A 22,532-nucleotide genomic window follows, 5' to 3' on the forward strand; every position below is an offset into this window, starting at 1 on the left:
GTGTATTTCACGGTATTTTATTAACGATTACTTACATTGTAATAAAAATATATATATACATTACCTATTTGCTCGATATTAATTAAAGCATATGAATTAAATGATTTTTTACCATTTTCAAATCTAAATGAGCACATTATAAAATTGTTTCAGAAATATATTTACGATGTTTATGTAATGTTGTTCATTTTGACATTTAGAGTATTAAAATTAGGTAATGAATACCCACTAATAATACCGAAATACACTAGGCTACTCAAAATTAGTATTAAGAAATCCACTAACCAAACCCACATCAACAAATTAAGGTTAAAATGGCGATGAAAATGTTAATAATATAGGTTCTGCAAGATAATTCATCGATCTGGTACGACTGGTCGTATATCCTGGCATGGATGAGTGTCGCGGTGTTCTTCATCAGTTCTGTGATGTTTTTCTGCGCCTCGACTTGCTTGAGCAAGGAGAAGCGCAAGGAGCAGGCCAGCAACGTCCAGTACATCATGCCAGGTCCGACAATACCTAGATCCACCTCTTCTAAAAAGGACTTTGGCGGTTTTGTTTAATGCATAGTGGCCTGCTTTGGAATATCGTCGTGGGTTGGTGGAGACATTGCTGTAATATATTATGACGCCGTTTAATGACGTATTTCACGTGTTTCAGTGTATTTTACTATGCTGTTTTATAGGAAAATGCTCAAACGTTTTTACTGCATCATTTAGCTCGACAACATGACCCTGTTAAAATCCACTTATGTTAAAATAAGATGGATATTAATAATTTTAATTTTATCTTGTATTATACAAATTGGAATTAAAATACTAATTCCATATTTCATTAATCGATAAGGAGTTCTTTCACCAATTAAGTATTATTACTTTTTATATTTAAGCAAATAATAAATATAAGCACTCAAAATATCATACACTATCCTTATTGAAATATGTAAAGAAATAAAAGAGAAACTACTTAAGGTTAATCTACTTATATATCTAGCATACGTACTTATGAATTTTATCATCTTCAATTTTGTTTATAAAATGTATTACCAATATCTCGTTAAAGGCAATATCTCGTTGTGTTCTCAGCAATCAATGTGTTGGATCCATAGGAATATAATTCCTCCCAAGTAATCTCCAGACTGGAGATTTCTGTAAATGTGTGAAACCAGTCATTATTGGTCCAATCAATATTCTGGATGGGTACTGAGTATTTTAATATTAATTTCTGCAATAGTACGTACAAGTTAATATTGTTACAATGGAATTCCATCACGAAAGAATGACAGTAAAAACGCTATAAAAATGACGTGCATCAATCCTTTTGAGCATTTTTCTAATATAAATAATAAATTTAACATGTATTTGGCTTTTTTAATTATTTGCTTTTAATTTGTTATATTAACACATTATTAAAATAAATAGATGATTAAGTCTGGATGAGGGATAAAAAAATAATTTTTTACTGAAATGTGTTTAATTTTTGAAACTGAATTTGAAATAAACAAATAAATAAAAAGGCCAACTGCTGGGTGTGAAGTCATACATTTTTATCCTTTCGAGCAATATTCACTTATGCAATTTATATTATTTTATATCTAAATAATTATATTTGACTCTTCTTCAGATCTGTCCACACAATAGAAAGATATAGGAATGTATTTCTTCTCACATTATAATGCAATATTTCATTATCCGAGGAATATGAAGTATTTTTCTAATTAACCAGTCGATAAAGATAATAATAAATATACTAACAATTGCTTTTTCTCTTTCTTTTCATGTATTCTATCTGTTCTGCATTACCCTTCACGTTTATGAACGATGGAATAAAATGCGCATTGTACATTTTGCTTGTAATATAATCATGACGGAAAATAATCAACTTCACCAAAAAACGATAACAATCATCCGAAATACAATAAACTAACACCCAAAATGGGCAAACGCTCTGCGGACAAATTGGAAACATGCGCATGGTGAAATGGACGTAACAGGTGCTTCGCAATAACTGCCGCATTTGGTACGACTGGTCGTACGTAGTGGCGTGGTGCGGTGTCGGCCTGAGCCTCGTGTCCGCCATCTTGTTCTCCTCCGCCGCCATCTGCCTGAGGGGAGAGCGCGAGAAGGAGGAAGCCCTGACCATGCAATACCTCATGCCCGGTATGTCTGCCCATATGAGTAATGCTGCCCTCCTAAACTGACCAATCTATCTCTACAGTATATTTTTAAAAAAGCGCTGTCTCAATTACTAAGTTGAAGGTATAAGAAATAACTAAAGTAATTTCCAAATAAATAATTTTTATGCTACTTTTCATAAGAATGTACGTTTTTCCTACCATAGACTACTTTTAACTTTTCCGGGAGTACGAAAATTGATGTCCGATTTTCACTGGGGAGTGGGTTCTTTTTACATAATTTTTTTTTTCATTTAATCGATGTATTATGAAGATGGAAATTACGTTGAAATATTTTTTTTTTTAAAAACATATCTTCGAAATTTTTTTCAATTATGACAAAATTACACACAAATAATATCTACAGATATTATTGCTACACAAGTTACATCATACTACCTGACAGACGGGACTTCGATGTTCATTAACGTCGATACTCCTTTAAGCAAAATTTGCACCGGCGTACATTTACGTCCATACTCCCAGAAAGGTTAATTATTTGTTGCTGCATATATATTTTCATTTTGGTCAAAATGAGTTATTAATGTCATTTGAAGGAAATACGCTTTGGTCTGTTGCTTAAAATAATTTCAAATAAATATTTTTTTAAAGTAATTTTTATATCAATAAAAAATAACAATAAACAAGCAGATATCTGATTATTTGAAAATTATTTCCAATGCCTTCAATTGGGGCTTCGTTATACCTATTTAAACTGCAATCAATTAATTTATTATTAGATTAAAACCAATATTTTTAGCTTTTCCACTTTTTTATTTGACCAGCGACCGGGTTTCGTCGTTACCGACATCATCAGACTGGCCAATCTAATAATAAATTAAAAATGCAATTCCATCACGAAGTGTCAGTGGATAATATAAATCTAGCAATCAATTAATATTCATTATTTTATTCATATTATTTTGACACATTACATGTTATATTTGTCGAAAATAAGGGATAATCATATTTGAAGTGTTCACTTACAAATAAGGTTTTAAAGAAAATAATGGATATTGAATGAACGTAATTATTAAAATATTAGTAAATCGGGTTGAAAACTTGAAAATACAATATTTTGAAATTAAAAGTAGACTCAGTTTACAAGATTTACTATATTAATAATTTTAATTGAAAATATATTTGTCATTTTGTTGGTCAATTTAGGAGATTTACGAATTAGCCTGTAAATATTATTTTATTATTATTCCCGAAACTGAAGTGTAAAAATAATAATTACATATTAGGTATATATGTAGTGGATGGATTACTATTATTTTATCTTTTTTTAACAGTTAATCTAGGTTGAAATCAATGTACATATTTTTTAATGATTAAAAAAAAATAATATGAAAAGTAATAATAAATATTTATTTCATGTGTAGTAAATCACTAACTGTGTATAGTATTATAGGGTCTTTTTACAAATATGGGTTGATGTTTTGATGATATGGAATGTTGAAAACATTTTTTATAATACTAATGATATTTTTACAAATAATATAAATATAAAAATGTGTATTTTTCATTTTAAAATTAAGGAAATATAAAATAACGACACAGCAATGTATTGATAAAAAGTCAAATGACATTACAGTTGAATTACGGATCGGTAACATGTCATTATTCCTTCCCAAAAGAAGAATACATACATAATATATCTATGTGCCATAGATCCATTTTGCGCATGTGATGTTTTTTTTAGATTTAGTTAATATATGCCCATATGCTCACTTCATTTAGTATCGTAAAAAAATACAACGCAATCATCATATTTTTTTTATATATACTGTATTTTGAAATAATAAAAAAATATAAAGATCCTATCATATCACATACTAGAATTTAAAGGTATGCACATTTTTTTCAGTAGTTTTTGCATTCCTATGTAAAAATTACAGCACCACTTTTATTTCAGACAATTATTGCATTCGCATGGGTATTGCCTGATGTATGGATGTAGTAGACATATTGTGCACTTGTTAAATGATCACAAGGAAGCAAAATTTTCAAGTTGTAGTTAGATTGTATTGGCATAATTTTATTACACATTTATATATATTATATTTATTAGAAGATTATGGGCCAGTTAATGATTTTCTGGACTTAATCAAATAAAAAAGTACACACCACATATCCTAAGAATAATGACCTTACTATAAAATAGACTATTTTACAGGATAAATATTTGGAATTTTGCAAGCAAAATTGTTGTTTAAATTTTAAAACAATGAGGCAAAATTTGACGCCTTGTTTCAGTTTTGTTTTATTTTTATTTTCTAAGAGATATGTCACAAATTGTGAAATATCACAAAATACAAAAAAAAAAGTTTGTATGTGGTGTATTATCCATTTCAAGAAACTTATAATTTACGGACGATTTCATTACCTATATGGACAAGATAATATTTATATACGATAATTATGAATGAAAATTGTGATAATCAGATTCGTTCCATTGCATTGTGTTTTATATTGAGAGTTCACTGTGAATTGATGAATTTTATACATGCCTTTGAGTAATATATTTTTTTGCTTGATTAGTCTACCCGCAAAAGCAGCAGTATGCGTACGCCGGTTACCCGCCGCAGCACTACCCTCCCGGGCCCTACTACCACAGTTCCCAGTACGGGCCATACAACTACTGAGGATCGGCGCAACTCCCACCACCTCACCAGCCATCACGAACCGCACGCTCCGAGTCCTCCTGCTCGTCGCTCTCCAACTCCCTCGCCAGCTACCACCGGTGCAACGGAAAGCGCAACAAATCAGACTACTCCACCGATGACTCGCAAAGAATTACTTTCCGCAAACCGGCGCGGGACGCCCCGTCAACTTCCACCGCCCACTCTCTATACAGGTCCTCCAAGTACTCTGCCAACGCGATGAGCAACCTCTCCATGATCGAAGAAATACCAACTACTGGTGAGCGCCCGCAATACTTGACCAAATCTCGCAGTGTGCCGTCTATTTCTGAAAAGTTGTACAAGAAACAGACTAAGAATTTATCCACAAGTCGGACATATTCTTCCGGGACTCTTAATTTACCAACCGGAGACGGGTGCTACGAAGTCCCGATAAGTAGTCATTATGAAAGAAGTCGCTATAATCGCAGGCATTCGTCGGAGAATCCGAATTGCACCTTGAGGCCTCCCGAGAGAATCTACGACAGAAGACCGAGTGACGGTCGTGTCGTGAGGAGGCCTGAAGACGCAATGAGGATATACCATCCCGCGGAGTTGGCAGCCGTCCATGCGCCTCCGGGAGGATATCTCGTAGACCTTCCTCCGCTCGTGGCGTACAATAATTTGTATCTAGCCTTCCTGTACTGATCATATTGGAAGTATTATGACTGTGTGAATGCTTGCAGTGCGGACTCGCAACTTATTAGCGACGTGCAAAGAGTAGAATGGATCCGTTTTACGTAATATTTCAAAATTGATTTTTCTTATTCTCTTTGTAGTTTCGTGGAATTGGAGATGGCAGTGATGTGATGGGTTTACTTTTGATGTTTGGAGAAAATGTTTTTTGTTTAGAATTTGGATATTTAGTAAAGTTGCGCCATAGAATATAGATTTAAATCAAAATTTTATTAGACAAAAATATCTAAAATAATGGTATATTGTTTTATTTTTAATATTTTTCTCTGACAAAGACTGCGATCAGCTATTTACGGATGAGATTAATAACGGTATTGATATTCTTATAAAATTCTTTATTTCTTTTGCGAATATTTTATTTTTGTTCTTAAAAAGTGTTCAATATTCGGTATCTACGGAGAAAACGATTCGTCGGCCTTTCTTATATGTATAGTTTGGTATTTTTACTTCAGAAATGTCAAATCTGTGATAAGAAACGCATTGAGGAATATTTGTAGGTTTTGTCTCGAGCTATCCACAATTAGAACAAATGAGATGGAACACATTTATATGCATATCAGGAAAACTGGTTAACGATGAAGTGCCTCTCTAAAACATGTATTTATAGATAATAATTTAACAAATTGACGACAGAAAAGGGTGTGGATTTTTAAGGAAGGTTAATTTAGGTGTGTCGAAATAATTTTTTTATTGGCAATAAATAAGGTTTATATAATTGTTGGGATTTCTACAACTTGTGAATGTCGGTTGAATGAGGATGCGTGTGTGACTTGTTTATAAAATAATTTATATAGATTTTAGTTAGTTACGTTTAGTTTAGGATTTAGTTTTATATTTTGATACAGTTGAATAAAAATCTCGGAATATGTAGTCGTTTTCCATTATAATTTCTTCATTTAGTGAGGATTTTGTAATTTTATCTTATTCAGGACAGTGTTACCATATTCATTTAAACATTTAATAACTTCTACAATACATATGAATTGAAACGTTTCATTATAAACAAGCATTTACAACTGCAATAATTATTAAATATGTCGCAAGGGTTTACTTTCTCTAAGAAGAAAAAGTATACATATTTTATTTTCAATATTTCCTCCGTTTAAAGGTAAAACACATCATGTACAGAACAGTGGCACAGGTCTCACTTTACTGTTTATATTTTTGTTTCAGATTTTAGAAATATATATATAGTATGAAGTTTTTTAATTATAATAATTACTACAACTTTGGATTCTTCATGATCTAAAGTTTGATTCCCTGTAAAAATACATATTTTTTTTACGAGTATACAAATGTCAAAAAAAATTATGCATCATAATTAAATTAGATTCTTGGGAGTCTCAGTAAAATATTAAATATATATACAAAACATATTTCGGTTCTTTGAAAACACCCATGACTACAATTTATTCATGCGACTGACACCTTAATACGTTTGACAGCTTTTTTCAAAATATTATTCTTTGGTGCTCAATTTTTTCTGGAAAAAAATGTTTTTTTTACTGTTTTTTTTTTAAGCAACTCAAAATATATCCAACAAGTCAAATACATGTAATATTAACAATTGTAGAGATTTATTATGCTCAGGTTTTTATGGTTATATCAGTTAGTTGATTAATTATTAGATAAAATATATTAATGATATTTCAGTAGAGTTTGAACTTTCTTTTTTTTTAAATCTGTATTATATCCCCGCTATAAGATCTTGAGCATATTCATTAGTTCAATTAATTTTATGTTAAAATAAGAAATAAATTTAATTTTATATAAATCAATTAAGTGCTAAGACTAAATAAAGATATTTAATAAAAAAGTGTTATTTTTAATATTCATTTAAAAAATACAAGTCTCTTAGACTGAAAATGTGAATATTGCGATTCTTCTCTCCAGGGCCACCTCTTAAAAAACATGGTATTAGCCTAAATTTAAATATATTTATTTTATTATTTAAAATAAAGATTTAAAAAAAAAACTTCTTTCTTCATCAAACCCTTATCCGCACCCCAACGGTACATAGGGCACTGGACTCATATGAACGCAGTGTTATCTTGATCGTTAACATATGAAGGAAAGGTGATCAGCCCTCCGCTTCAGGTACCAGTCCAGGGTAATATTGAATAAATATTAGAGTGAAAAAATCACTTATATTTATTTGATCCTCCCCCTGGGAATCGAACGCGGGACCTCCAGAACGGTAGCTGAGCGTGCTGACCATTACACTACGGAGGCGGACAAAAATACTTACAGATAAAAGAAAAACATTCAAGTAAATATATTGAAAATGGCAGTTTTAAAGGAATAGATGAGGAGGATATTCCGCCTCCGTGGTATAATGGTCAGCGTGTTTAGCTACCGTGCTGGAGGTCCTGGGTTCGATTCCCAGGGGAAGGGGTGAAAATAAATATGAGTGACTTTACACTCAAATATTTATTTACTATTACCCTGGACTGGTCCCTGAAGTGCAGAAGTGATCACCTTGCCTTAATGTAAATGACAATCAAGATAATACTGCATCAATACTATGCAATGCCCTATGCACCTTTGGGTGCAGATTAGGGTTAAAAGAAGAAGATAAGGGTGAAAAACAAATTATAGGAAGACAATAATGAGGCAAATGAATAAAAACATTATTTTTATTATATTCAAATATTTATTCATCCACATAAATATTTATTAAATTAGTGCGGGTCGAAATGACATTCTTGTACTTAATATATTTTGTATCTGGATTTCGATATTAGCATCAATAAATAGTTTCATTATTTTCATATACTTAAAATTAGATTATTTTATTTGTGACAAAATTTATCTAGTTTTGGTATATTTTGTTCCCCATGTGCATTATGCAAATGATTTACAAAATATTAAAAAATATTTTAGGACTTTTATTTATGGCAAGAGATAGCACCTTTGTAAGATATAAAGTACAGTAGTGTAGGTTCAACGACACATTGCTAACAAATGTTTCTGCCGTAGTTATTTTTAATAAATAACTAAGTTATTAAGAGTGACATTTATTTGGTTATAACGGAATATGTTCTGCAAAAACAAACACATAATATCGGAGTTTTACCTACCATTAAAACTCTTATTATGTTTCTATTGATTTCTGGAGTCCATCATGAGAGAAGCGTTCATTTTCTTTCCCGTTATCGCGGTTTCTACTGTCTATTCCTGGGTCAGTGTCCTACTCTATGGTCGCTTTGTCCGTTTCCGCTGATTTGGTATCCGGTCATCCATGGATTTGGGTTGTTCATAAAGCTCATGATGCACCAGGTAGGTCTTACCTGGACTCCAGAAATCAATAGAAACATAATAAGAGTTTTAATGGTAGGTAAAACTCCGATATTATGTGTTCTGAATTGATTTCTGGAGTCCATCATGAGAGATCTGTCTGTTATCTCCTGGTGACCGGGTGACGCCTTTATTTGATGTTAACTGGTTGAAACAGGCTTGCTAGAGAGGAGTCTTTTGAGACGGTGTGATTAAGCAACTCTCTTTGGTAATATTTCCTGAAGGTATTTTCACTTTTCCAATTTCCTCTCTCTAAGATATTATCAATTGGGTAGTTTTCTAACCAATTGAGGGATGCGACCGCTGAGCGTGTACTGCCGGGGGTAGCTTCCACTCCTGCCATTTTCAGCGTGCTCTTTACCCATCCTCCTATTATGGTTCTTGTAGCCGCTTTTACGGGGCCCCTCGTACTTATAAATAGGTTATTAAGGTTATCCACTTCCGACCTTCGATCCTTGGACAATTCTACTAGTTTTCTTGTCCAAAAGACTGGGTTTATATTAAGCTCCGGTGATTCTAAAAGTTTCCAGCTGGATTGCTGGTGTAACCGGGTGTCAGTCTTTGATCCAAAAGACGGATGTAATATAATAGAAGTGCCTTCATCCTGCAGGTTTCCATCCGAGATGTTTAGTAACGTCAGGTCGTGTACTCTTCGTCCTGACGAGAGCAGCAATAGTGTTGCCACTCTACACGATATCTCGTATAAGGAGTTTAGTTTAGGGCTATTTTTACAGAGCCAATCTTTAACAATCTGTGGATTCCAGATTGGAGATTTTGGAAGAGTAGGCTTTGCCATGGCTATTGCTTTAAGGGTATGTTTTACCAAAAAATTAGAGCTGAGACTTTCCTCAGCTGTTGGGTTACAGAATGTTGCTATCGCTGACTTATGTACTAGTATAGTATTGTATGACAATTTCTCTTCGATAAACAACTGCGCCAGGTATCTGGCCACCTGGTTTGCAGACGGTTTGTTAGGATGGAAATTGTTATTTGATGCCCAGCGGCACCATCTATCCCAAGCTGGCTTGTAGGTATTTAGCGTCGAAGCTCGCCACCCTGATAGAAGCAAATTCTTTTCCTCAGGATTCCATCTACTCAAAACGCCGTCCCACCCCCAATTTTCCAAACTTCTATTTCCAGTTCTTGGATTTTGGGCGGAGGTTTGCCGGTGGATGTGTCGATTAGTACCGATTCCAGGTTTGCTATTTTGAGTGGTGGTGCTAATGATCGGCGTATTAGGTCTGGTCGCCAAAACGCCCTCGGCCACCTCGGGACTGCGAGAAGGTAAGTTCCGGTCGCCTTGTTCAGGTGTGCTAGGATTCTTGGTATTAAATTTGGCGGAGGAAATATCCAGGCCAGATTGAAGTCCCAACATTGACTGAAAGCGTTTTGAAAGATTGCGCACGAGTCCGTGCAATCTCTTGACACGTATGTCGAAGTCACGTGTGCCGTTACGGAAGCAAATAGGTCTATATCGGGTTGCCCGAAGAGATTGAAAATCGGTTGGGTTGCTGCCGGTAAAAGGTGCCACTCCGGAGGTGTTTTTCCCCGAGATAGGTGATCCGCGTCTCCGTTGTATTTTCCGGGAAGAAACTGAGCTGTCAACGAGATATCCCACTTGTCTGCAAGGATCAGGAGGTCTTGGGTCAGATTTAAAAGTGTTAAGGATCTGGTGCCCCCTTCCTTGGAGATATACGCAACCACTGATTTGTTGTCCGATTGCACTAAGACTTCTGAACCGGAGAGGTTGTGAGCTGAGTGTTGAAGGGTTGCAAGCACTGCGAACAACTCTTTTCGGTTTGAATGCCACTTTTTCTGTTGGACGGTCCACTGACCTGATAAGGTTAAATCGTCTAAAGTTGCTCCCCAAGCCAGGTCTGAGGCATCTGTTGTCAGGAAATGACTGAACATTTCCTTGTGAATGGTGCTTGACGAGTTCAAGTTCTCTAACCACCATTCCACCTCCTGCAAGCACTCCTCGGTCATTGGAACTAACCTTCTGGGTGGAAGTTGCTTCAGCGGTTTGCTCGCTATCTGCAATTGTCGGCAGTGCAGCCGTCCTCTTCTCACCACGAAGTTGGCAAAGTTTAACCTTCCCAGGAGACTTTCCGCTTGCTTTCGTGACCATCGGCGAGAAGACAGTATCGCTCGAAGTGATTGGTGGAATGCCGCACACTTCCGTTCTGACAGGGACTTGCGATTGTTGCGCATGTCCCATACGACCCCCAGGTATTCGCACTTTTGTGTTGGGGAGAGCACTGACTTTTGGAAATTTACATTCCATCCCAGATATTGTAGAGTGTTTACTGCTAGCCGCGTTTGTCGGCCTAGATCTTCCTTGGATTGGCTCGCAAGGAGGAAGTCGTCGAGATACACGATTGTCCGCATACCTTTCTGACGCAGTAACTCGGCTACCCAATTTGTAAGGGTCGCGAACATTCTGGGAGCAGATGAAAGGCCAAAGGGCAGACTTGTCATCTGAAGCAAGTTTCCTCGGTAGACCAAGCGCAAGAATCTCCGATGCTTTGATGCGATCGGGAGATGGTAGTATGCTTGTGAGAGGTCTATCTTTGTCAACCAATCGTTTGGTTGCAAAAATTCTGGAACCTTGCAGTGGCTTATGAGTTTGAATGGAGCAGGGTTTAAAAACAGGTTTAGGGACTTCAAGTTGAAGATTACCCGTGAGGAGCCGTCCGATTTTGGTGTTAGGAACATTTTTGATAAGAAGCTGGGAGTGAGATCCGCGGCTTCCAGAACACCGCTCTCGGTGAGTTCCTTTATTTGGGAGTCCATCTCGGCAGAAGGGGGTGTGCTGAAGTGATTTAAAGTATTCTTGTGTGGCATTATCAAAGGAGGTTTTGACACAAATGGTATTCGTGTCCCCCTTATCATTTTTAGCATAAATGTTGGTGCTCCCAGTGTCGCCCATGCTGCCTGGAATAACTTTAAGCATCCCCCGCGAAATGGATTCCTTCTGGCGTCAATTTCGAGTGTGCCTTCCTCTAAACTTTCCTTTTGAACTACCAGAAGTAGACTTGCCTCCCCCCTTTTTCTTGGTGGAAAATTTGCTGGGGCCAGCTTCTCCTCTGGGAGGACCGTTATTTTTGTTAGCGAGGGGCCTTCGCTGTTCACGAAAAAAACTGGTTATCTGGCTTTTTTCTGGTAGGAACCTGGGGTCTTGATAAAGGATGGGTTGTTGCAGGTTTTATCGTAAGCTTGTCAGAGGTACCTACCCTAGAGAGGAAGGCCGTCAGATTCCCCTTTTCAAAGAGATATTCTGAGCAAGGAGGGATTTTGCAAAGTCCCTCTCTGACATGCTCGTCTCTGACTTCCCCGAGGATGGATTTTCTGCGGAATTGTACCGCCTCTGTGCGCCTGCCACATACCATCTGAAGAATATCTTCGGAAACCTTCTGGTATGCGGAGTCAGGAGCAAACAAAACTTTTACTTTATCGAATACGTTTCTTTTATTAAGAATTGTGTTCTTATCAGCGGCCCAATTGACCAGTTCTTGGAGCCCTGATTGAAACTCCTCTTTTTGTATGAGGAGGGCATGAGATAGAGCGGCGAAAGACCTTTCCAGCGAAGCTTGGGCAGGGGGGCTGACATCGCAGCGTCTGAGCTCGTCGTTGACTTTCAATTCAACAAACGATGGCTCTGCCAGAAATTTCTTCTGGACATCAGCATATCGCACGCCTGCCCAGTTTTCACTACCAAAGTGTTGCAGCTTTTCTAAGGCTCGAATCCTGATGGGATTTGCTGTTGGATGGATAGGTTCCTTGACTACTGTGCTGGGTTCCTGGAAATCCAGCTGCAGCTCTTCTTGGATATCCTGAGGATCCTCGTGTTCCTCTAGTCCAGGGGGCTGCTGTAGAAAACCGTCGTCGTCTTCTTGCGATCCCGAGTCTACGGGAGAAGTGTCGCCTGGCGCCGCGACCTTAGCCCCGGTTTGACTTTGGAACACGGCGTCAGTCAAAAGTCCTATCTGCTGAACTAGATAGTCTATCCGTGGGTCCATTAACACTTTAAGGCGCTTTTGCTGACGCGGTTCAGGAGACTCTGAATCTGACGATAAAACGGATGGATCGCGGGATCTTTTCCGAGATTCACTGCGCTGAGAAGGCCCAGCTACCGGCGATAATGGCGAAACATTTTCTGTATCACTCATTTTCTATAAAGATCGGTGTTTTCGGACAGATGTGAAAATTTATATGAAATTAGGCACAAAGCATAAAGTTCTATAAAAATTTAATTAACTATCCGTCGCCCTTGAAAATCTTGACTCGCACGATGTTTGTAAACAACAAACACGTGTTTCAAGATGGCGTCGTTTTGTTTATAAAATATTCGAAATGAAAAGTTTTTTCGGTAAATGCGCGACAATGCCGTTTGGATTGAAGCGAAAGTTTATAATACGAGCACTTTTTTAGTTTTGTTTTTATAGAAGACGAGACACTTAATAATAATAAGATTCACACACTTCTCACGGTGTTTGTAAACAATTACCGCGCACTCAAAATGGCGGCGGCGTCTCGCAATCAAAATAAACACGATAATTATCCGTTATACACAAGAACTTGACGTTTTAATGACGTAAATTAAAAGAACTAAATATGTTTTCAAAGTTTATAACACTATCTACGATATACTGCCCAGGAATGAATACGATTTTTTCGAATTGATCGGACAAAATCGACGAACGTCGTTACACGATGGGAAAATGACGCTTTATGAACAACCCAAATCCATGGATGACCGGATACCAAATCAGCGGAAACGGACAAAGCGACCATAGAGTAGGACACTGACCCAGGAATAGACAGTAGAAACCGCGATAACGGGAAAGAAAATGAACGCTTCTCTCATGATGGACTCCAGAAATCAATTCAGAACACATAATAGATATGTATATCGCTGTGTGAATGTATCATAAATCTTTTACATATAAGAGTTCATTTCAATAGCTGGTTCATCATATGAGTTGCAGATAATTCTTAGTACTTGTGCAAGTGCTTAGAATCATCTTGGCATCATCAACATCCATTACCAAGTGATGTTCACCAGCCTTGATGATGAACAACGCATTGTAAAAAATCAAAGGACATTATCATATATCAACTCTTTCCCGGGAAAATGTTGTAAAAGCCAATTAGTAAAAGATAATTTAATTTTTTTAATAGCCCACCTCCGTAGGGTAGTGGTCAGCGCGTTTAGTTACTATGCTGGAGGTCCCGGGTTTGATTCCCAGGGGAGTCAGATTAAATACGGGTGATTTTCACACCAATTTATTTAATATCATCTGATACAAGCGCAGTGCTGACCTTGCTTACATGCAATTACTATCAAGATAACATTGCATCGCTACGATGCAGCGCCCTATGCGCCATTGGGTGCGGATAAGGGTTAAAAGAAAAAAATCTATAAAATTAATTCACATGTAAATTGGAATAAAATTGTAACTTGCTCCAAAGTGTAGGTCATTTTAAATCATGCATATATGTATTGATCAGATTTATGAAAAAATCATCTTTCGCTAATTGTCATTTACAATGTCTAAAAAGGTTTGATGATATTATATTATGTTACTGAAGGCATGGATCCTGCATGCCACCAAGTGATCGAGACAAACACTAACCTCAGGAAATGATATTGGTAAGTATTTAGAAAAAAATATGAAGTTAAAAATTCATATGCAGAGGACATACTGTTTTACCTTGGAAGAATTACACAAAAAGACGTTAATATGTTTATGTTTAGCCAAAATCTCTCAAAGAACAGTTTTGAAGGGATGTATCATGTGGTAACCAAGCACACAGTCCCCAGCATCCACTTGTATATTGAATGTTTAAAACTGAAGACACAAAAATTGAAATTGTACACATATGTATTTTTTTGGTTTCAATTTTTAAAAAATGTTATTCGGAATATAATATATTCATGTTACTCAGTGGAGTATTCACAATAAATAATGGGATTCTTATAACATACAAAATAGCATGGTTAAAAATCACTTTTTATCTTTATAACTTCAATCAAAATGTCTACCAGTTTTGGAGCAAACTTATTCATATATATATTTAATATTCAATTAATACTAATTAATATTTAATTCTTCCTCAAAATTAACCGGATCCACGCGGCTCGCATAACCGTATGTGTTTTAACAAAACATGCCCCATACGCGGCTGACATAAGCGTTTGTGTTTTTACATTGCTCCAAGTTTCGAACCTCAGTTCGATTTTCAAGATTTTTTCATGGTGTGGAACTATGGATAAAATAATACGTCAATCCTTGGCCTTATGACATCTGTTGAAATATCAAGGATAAATAAAAGAACAGATCCCTGATATTTCTTGTGGTCGGTAATTAGTCCGCGGCATAATCATGCCCTATATCTGTCTCACTCTCGACGCTATGCATCGTCAGTGGGTAAGAGTGACACACAATGCGTGCTTTGATTTATTTATGTTACGATCTAATTTGTTTATATTACGATATATTTCAAGAATAATGTGACACAAGTGTATTATAGAGTACCAAAAAGGCACAATGAATCCCATTGAACGTTTTTGTTTGGGAAAATAAATAGTTTCTCAACTAAATACATGATAAAAATAATCATTTAAAAAACGGCAAAATACAGCCGCGCACGGGCGTCTCTTAGGAACAAAGTTAACGCCATTTGCTTCAAAACCGGTTGACATTATGATATGCATTAAGATATGCGGTGATTTTAAACAAAGTTATTTTTGTATATTACAATTAGCTCGTTATTTACGGTGAAACACTCAAATAAGTTATATATTTTTATATTTGAAATTACATAACATTTTAATTAAGTAATTTTGTAAGCTATAAATAGAAATTCACATACATTCATTGACAAAATACTTATTTCCAAGACATATCCATTTATTTAATTCCTCCAAGATTATGATAATAAATAATATACAATGGTATGTCAAGAGCTTATTAGTACTATAATAATAATAACAAATTTGAATGTATTATACCCATACATTGACAAATAAGTATTTAAATAAATAAAAAAGAGAATTGTACATTTGATACAAAGTGATCTTTTGCCATCACATAAACCATACAATTTTCTAGCCTCTATAATAATTAATTTAATGTTAAATAATAACATTTTTAAGTCAATAATGGATTGATTGAAGAAGAAACTGAATATGTAGTGTTATTTTTTAAATAAAAAAGGGTGACAGGATTTGATAATTGTGTACATATAGTTTAGACTTCAACAAAAAGGTTGGTATATAATATTTATATAAAAACATTGGATAATTTCTTCTTTTCTGACTTTGAAATGAGGCCGGCGCAGAAGGTAAAAATACCCAATGACCAGTCTCGCGTTTGCGCGGAAATTTTAACTAACTATGCAGTACTAGGCAGGATCGGTCCCGCGTTTGCGCGGATTTATAAGTAGTCGAACACAATGACATCTATTGAGTAAATCAAGTCATTTGTTCATTTGAAAATAAATTCAATCTACTTAAAAAGGTTTGTGACATGGCTAGGAGTTGATTTAATGAACATTTGTATCTCATTTCTAAAATTATACGACTGGATTTACCTGGATTCTGCCCTTTTCAAATCTTATCTAGAGTGTCTGTGATATTTTTTATGGTCCGACCGATTTGTTTGGATATATTTTCAGAAGATCCTAGTGATATTGAGAGAAGTGACAGTGAAGTCGATAGTGATTCCGATAGTGGTGCTGAAATAATTAGAGAAGCTATAAGAGGTCCTCGGGTTATGCAAATGGTTTTGAGTGATTCTGAAGATGATTCTGATGGGGATGTTGATGATATGGACTGGTCAGACACTGACACTCATAGAAACAATCTATCAATCATACAAATGGAGCTTTTGTGGAACTCCAGAAGTTAAAAAAATTCCTGAAAATTGTGAAAAATGTAGATGGTTTTGCCTCTATGTTGATTATGATGAATTTTTGGACAAAATTGCTGATGCGTGCGATTATGGGTGTATATCTCATACACTTAAATGTGGTCGTTAAGGTGTTAAGCATCAATCGACCGAACGGGTAGAAACACCTTTCCCATCCTAAGTGTGTTAACATAATTGAGCAACAATAAGACTTAAGTTAGAGTACTGTGTCGACCAGAGGTCCCGGGTTGGCCAGGGCGTTCTTCCTCTCCTGCACGGCGTTGACCAGCTTCCTGTAGGGGCCGAGCGGCAGGCCCAGCGACTTGAGGTCGGTCTCCGTGAGCAGCATCAGCGAGTCCAGGTCGATCTGCTCCTCCAGCAGCTTGGAGGCGTACTGCCCGAGGCCCCAGGCCGTGAGGAACCTCTGAAGCGCCGCCGCGCCCGACTCCTCCTCGCCCTCATCGGACGAGCCGGATGAACTTTCTGGAAAAAAAAAGAATCAATATGTTGAATATGAATCAAGGCATTGTAATATATCGGTCACTCCTTTCAAGAACGTCATAAATCAAAAATTGTCAATTTTCAGTTGTGCATGTTTTCGGAATGCCCAGAAAATGTACTATATTCCAGCGAAAGAGGCATATTTTTTACTTAATATTTACCCGCAACAATTGTTTTAAAAGGTATTTTTTAATAATTTTTTTAAATGTACTAAATATTTTTCAAATGGAGAAAAAACCTTCAGGTTTTACCTAACCTAGAACTGTTGAACGATAAAAAGTTCAATAAGTGGCTTGATATTTATTTTTAATACATTGTATTATATTTTTAAACTTTAAAAACGTTCTCCTGAAAAATCAAGTTTTTTGATATATGACGTTCTTGAAAGGAGTGAGCGATATGTTAAGGTAAGTCTTCAAAGCAACATCGAAGAGATATAGTATGTGAGTCAAATGCAATAAAAATTACAATAGATCAGGAATATTGTATTCTAGCCATTTACCAATCTCCAGCAAATAAATGCCTATGGGCGTTTGTGCACTACACGGAATTACACAGAATTTTACCGTCCGGCACGTTAGTTAGCGTTTTAAAACGATGATTGGCTTGGATTGGCTTGTGCTTTTGTCCATCTTTCTTCGGATCGGTGCTCTTGCTCGGTGCGTGAACACGTTGCGCGTAAATTCGATCATGCTAAACTGTTAAAGTCGCTTTCATTTTTCAGAACCGGACTGCCGGACAGTAAAATTCCATGTAGTGCACAAGCGGCTTATCGCTGTTTCTTACGTGAAACATTAACACAAGTAAAAAAAAAAATAAGGAAAATGTAATAACACTAGGAGATTTCAATATTGACATCCTGAAACATGGACACACACAACGAAACAACTACGAAGAACTTCTGCTGTATTACTCATTTAAATCAGCTGTTTAAAACTTCAAGAAAAGACAAAGACAGTGGATCATATCGTGGTCATACAGGAGAAAGTAACCAAGTGCATTTTTTTACAAAACCGTGATCATTGACTATTTGATATCTTACTAGCTTAATATTACCCTGAAAACATCCCAATGGATTTTAAACTAAGTAAGTATAATATATTGACTTGATAAAAATTACTAACTGCATGGATGTTTATTTTCTGGCCAAGCAAAAGTGACTTAAATGGCCCTCCGGAACATTTTACGTTTTGGTAGTTGGTCACTTTCTCCTGTACGACTACGATATAATGGTTAAATAAAAAAAATCATAATAAAGTTGGTCACCCCACCTAAATGAAGTCAGCTAACCATATTATTATTGTTGCATACTTGTCAATTTCTTACTGTACTAAACTGTGCTTATTTCATTAAAATAAAATTATTTTATATCTTACGTTGTAATATTTGTAACCTCAAAATAATACTGTTTTAAAATGTAAATGAATGTCTCGTCACGTGACTGCCGAGTGAGACATTCATAAAAATAAAAAATATGTATTGTAAAAAGTAATAATAAACAAATAAATAATACAGATATCAGAAAGGCAATTTCAGGTAAGCACCAAAAATTTATATTGAGATTTTGATGCGGGTAGTATGTCCACCTACGTAGTGGTCAGCACGCTCGGTTACCATACTGAAGGTCCCGGGTTCGATTCCCAGGGGGGGGTCAGAAAAATATAAGTGATAAATTCACTCCAATATGTATTCAATATTAGCCTGGACTGGTACCTGAAGTGGAGGGCTAATCACCTTTCCTTCATATGTCAACGATCAAGATAACACTGCGTTTATATGATGCAGTGCCCTATGCACCATGGGGCTCTGTGCTCCGTGTTATCTGGTATAAACAATTATTGTTGGGTATTATATCCATAATCAAACACGGTTTATTCGGTTGAATTCAACATTTATTTATGTATATTTTAATACTTGACGCGTTTCGTCTTCTTAGGACATTATCAAACACTGCAAACCGTGTTTAATTTTGGATATATCACCCAACAATTCAATATGGAATTATACCAACTGCCTGCAGTTACAACAAATAAGCAATTATTGCCTGGCTAGTTTGCATGTTAGAAGCAAAAGTTGATAAGGAAACAACATTACCGGTGAGGGTGTCATCGTTCCAGCGGGGTTTGACGGAGCGCTGTCGGGCGGCCAGGGAGCCCGCGGACCCGATGGAGAGCTCCTCCCCGTGCAGCCCGGGGGGCCCACCGTGCCCCGGGTTCATGGAGCTCAGAGTGGCCGTTATTGAGCGCCTAAAATAAACCAATCTCTGTATTGATTCAAATAAACAACAACAAAACTACTATTTTATTTATTGTTTCGGCATTAACTTTGTGGTAAGACATGTTACAATAATTAAAGAAAACACTTCGTTTTTTACCACTTGAGTTTTATTATAGACTACATGTTTCAGAAGTTAAACTTCCATCATTCAGGTCTGTATAATAACAGTTATTATACAGACCTGAATGATGGAAGTTTAACTTCTGAAACATGTAGTCTATAATAAAACTCAAGTGGTAAAAAATGAAGTGTTTTCTTTAATTATTGTAACAAAACTACTGTTTAAATCAAAAATATGTTATGTAAATTTGAGAAATATTTCAGGGATCTCCTCAAAGGTAAACATATCTAATCCGGGAAGCGAATTTTGCAGTCCTGTTTGCCAATGGCGGTTTTTTTACAAAAATTTTACCGCTGTAGTGGGAGACTGTCTTTTTTTTAATTGTTTTTTTTTTACAAAAAACGTAGTTAAATAATAAAAATAGTTGGTAAATATACAATACATTTCAAATATAACATTTCTACCTCTCTAATAAAGTAGATACTTGTGTGTAGAGAGGGAGTTCGTTTTACAATTATTATTTTTTTTTTAAACAAAGGAAATTAAAATTGCCTGTTATATTGCGATATTTAAGGTTTATAGTGACATCTGTTATCATAACATCATTATTATAAGAGCATAACTGGGGACCGTCCCACTTTTAACACTCTGTAGTAAAATATTGATATTTATTTTTTATTATTAGTGTAATATAACATTTTTTAATTTAAATTTAAAAATTATTAAGTGCATGTGAGAAACCAATTCATAAAAACATCATAATATTGCAGGGGGGTTATTATATTTCTTCCTTTTTAACCAGAAAAATTTAAAATGTTAATAATAATTTATATGCTGTTCCGATTAATATGTTACCCGAATGGATTACGTCCGCATTACTCATTAACTTACGTTCGATCAGCTCCGTATGAGATCTGTTAAAATGAATTTGAAAGAATTTTCCCCTATGGTCAGAAGAGGAAAGATGTTTAAATCATGAACTTTTCAACAGATGGCAGTTTCATCTGTGAGTTCCAATGGGATCCAAAGTGGGTGTCAAAATACTATACATACATGCAACTTCGGAGAATTTAGGCAATATGGATGTTCAATTGATGTTGTCTGCCTCCATAGTGTAGTGGTTACCAGCTACCATGCTGGAGGTCCCGGGTTCGATTCCCAAGAGGGTCAAAATAAATATTGGTGATTTTTCAGTCTAATATTTATTTAATATGACCCTGGACTGGTACCTGAAGCGGAAGGCTGATCACCTTTCCTTTGTGTATTTAACGATCAAGATACACTGCTTCTATACGATGCAGTGCCCTAAGCACCATTGGTGTGCGGATAAGGGTTAGAAGGAAGGATGTTCAATAATGGGCAGAAAGGTGAACAGGGTTAATGATGTGACGACTTAGGCTAGACGATCTCAGGTTGTTTGTGGTGTGAATGTCCAGACCTTCGTATTCTCTTCGTATAAAGAGATCCTTAATCTCTATTGAGATATCTAAGCATTCACTGCAGTCATTCATTATATGGAACACATAAAAAATTTCATATTATCATCTATAACATTATAAACATTTATAATCTGGTAAAATTAAGCAGTATTCCAAAAATTTATTAAAAATGTTACTTATCAAAAGTTTTAATTATAAAATATGAAATTAGCCCTAAAAAACAGAAATAATGTTACCTAAATGCTACACTTCCAAAGCCGGGTCTGTCAAATATACTGGCTGGTTCCTGAAGCATCACTTCTTGTCCCAGTCCGCTGTCATCAGCTGCCAGGAAGTCCGGCTGACTTGCTGATCTGAATATAACAAGATAATTAAAAATACATGTAATTTCTAATTTTATTATTATCGTTATTTTTAACCTTTCCCTCCCGGTGATCATAAATCCAATATATGTGATTTTTTTCATTTTCATATTTATACAATATCTTCAGATACCCTGGACTGGTACCTGAAGCGGAGGGCTGATCACCTTTCCTTCATGTGTTAACGATCAAGATAAAAATGCGTTTATATGATGCAGTGCTCTATGCAACATCAGGTGCGGATAAGGGTTTGAAGAAGAAGTATTTTATTTAAAAAATATCATTCAAAGACAACAATAAAAAAAATAGTGCCTAGTCATAAATATAATCAAAGGGACAATCCAATCTTGATTTATAAACATTTAAAATTACTGCCGGTACGTGGAATATTGTGGATGAGTATCATTGTTGAACAACAAACTAGACAAAAATATTGAAATCCTTTAGTACACAACCATGATACACGATTTACACACAACGAAGGTTTAATAGTCCCAAGAATTAACAATTAATATGGGAGTCCAACACTGCAATATATCGTTCCGAACATTTTTCATTTGTTGCCGACGGATGTTAGAGGTCAAAATAAAATATGGAACAAAGGCAAAATAAAGGAATGGGTAAATGATCAAGAGTTAATTTTATGAAAATTGTAAAATGTTTATATTCCTAATTTTTTTTCTCTTTTTTTGTGTGTATATTAGGTTAAAATCATTAAAAACAATAAAAAAACTTATTGAAAAAGAACTCCACCGACAAGACACACGAGTTGGCTTGGTGGGTCTCTGCAAAAAATGTTCTTAATATGTAAAAATTGTGATTTAAATAAATATATACAAATAATACAATTTTTTTTTAACAAAAATGGGTCATAGCAAGTATCATTGTGATGTTTAGTATTAGGCCAACCTCATGAGCACTGATTTCCTGGGCGCCTCCATGCCGTCCTGCGCCTCCTCGTCCTCCACAGAGAACACGTCGGCGATCTTGCCTCTCTGGTGCGGGCCCGTGGCCGAGAAGCTGCCCACGTACATCACCTCCGAGTCCCGGCGCAGCCCCGTCAGGGAGCGGATGGAGCGGCGCCCGTCCATCTCCACTTCTCCAACCTGGGGAGGAATTATTGAAAAGC

The 22,532-nt window shown here is 35.8% G+C and overlaps 2 protein-coding genes across 4 annotated transcripts in view; one reads left to right on the plus strand and one right to left on the minus strand.

The window, feature by feature from the left end:
* The window catches only part of LOC148309351 (uncharacterized), a 94,182-nt gene extending 86,871 nt beyond the window's left edge, over positions 1-7,311 (plus strand). The window contains exons 6-7 of one of the 2 annotated variants that reach the window (XM_088260214.1): positions 342-507; positions 4,718-7,311. In XM_088260214.1, the coding sequence (XP_088116340.1) occupies positions 342-507; positions 4,718-4,821 (270 nt within the window). In that variant the 3' untranslated portion in view covers positions 4,822-7,311. Of the gene's footprint in view, positions 1-341; positions 508-1,993; positions 2,160-4,717 lie in introns of both variants that reach the window. The other variant, XM_088260213.1, reaches the window with a different exon arrangement.
* Positions 7,312-13,747: 6,436 nt separating this feature from the next.
* The window catches only part of Sans (SAM_USH1G_HARP domain-containing protein Sans), a 28,225-nt gene continuing 19,440 nt past the window's right edge, over positions 13,748-22,532 (minus strand). For both annotated transcript variants that reach the window (XM_088260210.1, XM_088260211.1), the window contains exons 6-9: positions 22,313-22,509; positions 21,278-21,394; positions 19,359-19,510; positions 13,748-17,246 (exon numbers count right to left, since the gene is read on the minus strand). In XM_088260210.1, the coding sequence (XP_088116336.1) occupies positions 16,981-17,246; positions 19,359-19,510; positions 21,278-21,394; positions 22,313-22,509 (732 nt within the window). In that variant the 3' untranslated portion in view covers positions 13,748-16,980. The remainder of the gene's footprint in view (positions 17,247-19,358; positions 19,511-21,277; positions 21,395-22,312; positions 22,510-22,532) is intronic.

This window comes from Brachycentrus maculatus, unplaced genomic scaffold (assembly GCF_059751285.1).
Source record: "Brachycentrus maculatus isolate JH-2025_06_01 unplaced genomic scaffold, ASM5975128v1 h1tg000129l, whole genome shotgun sequence".
NCBI lineage: Eukaryota > Metazoa > Arthropoda > Insecta > Trichoptera > Brachycentridae > Brachycentrus > Brachycentrus maculatus.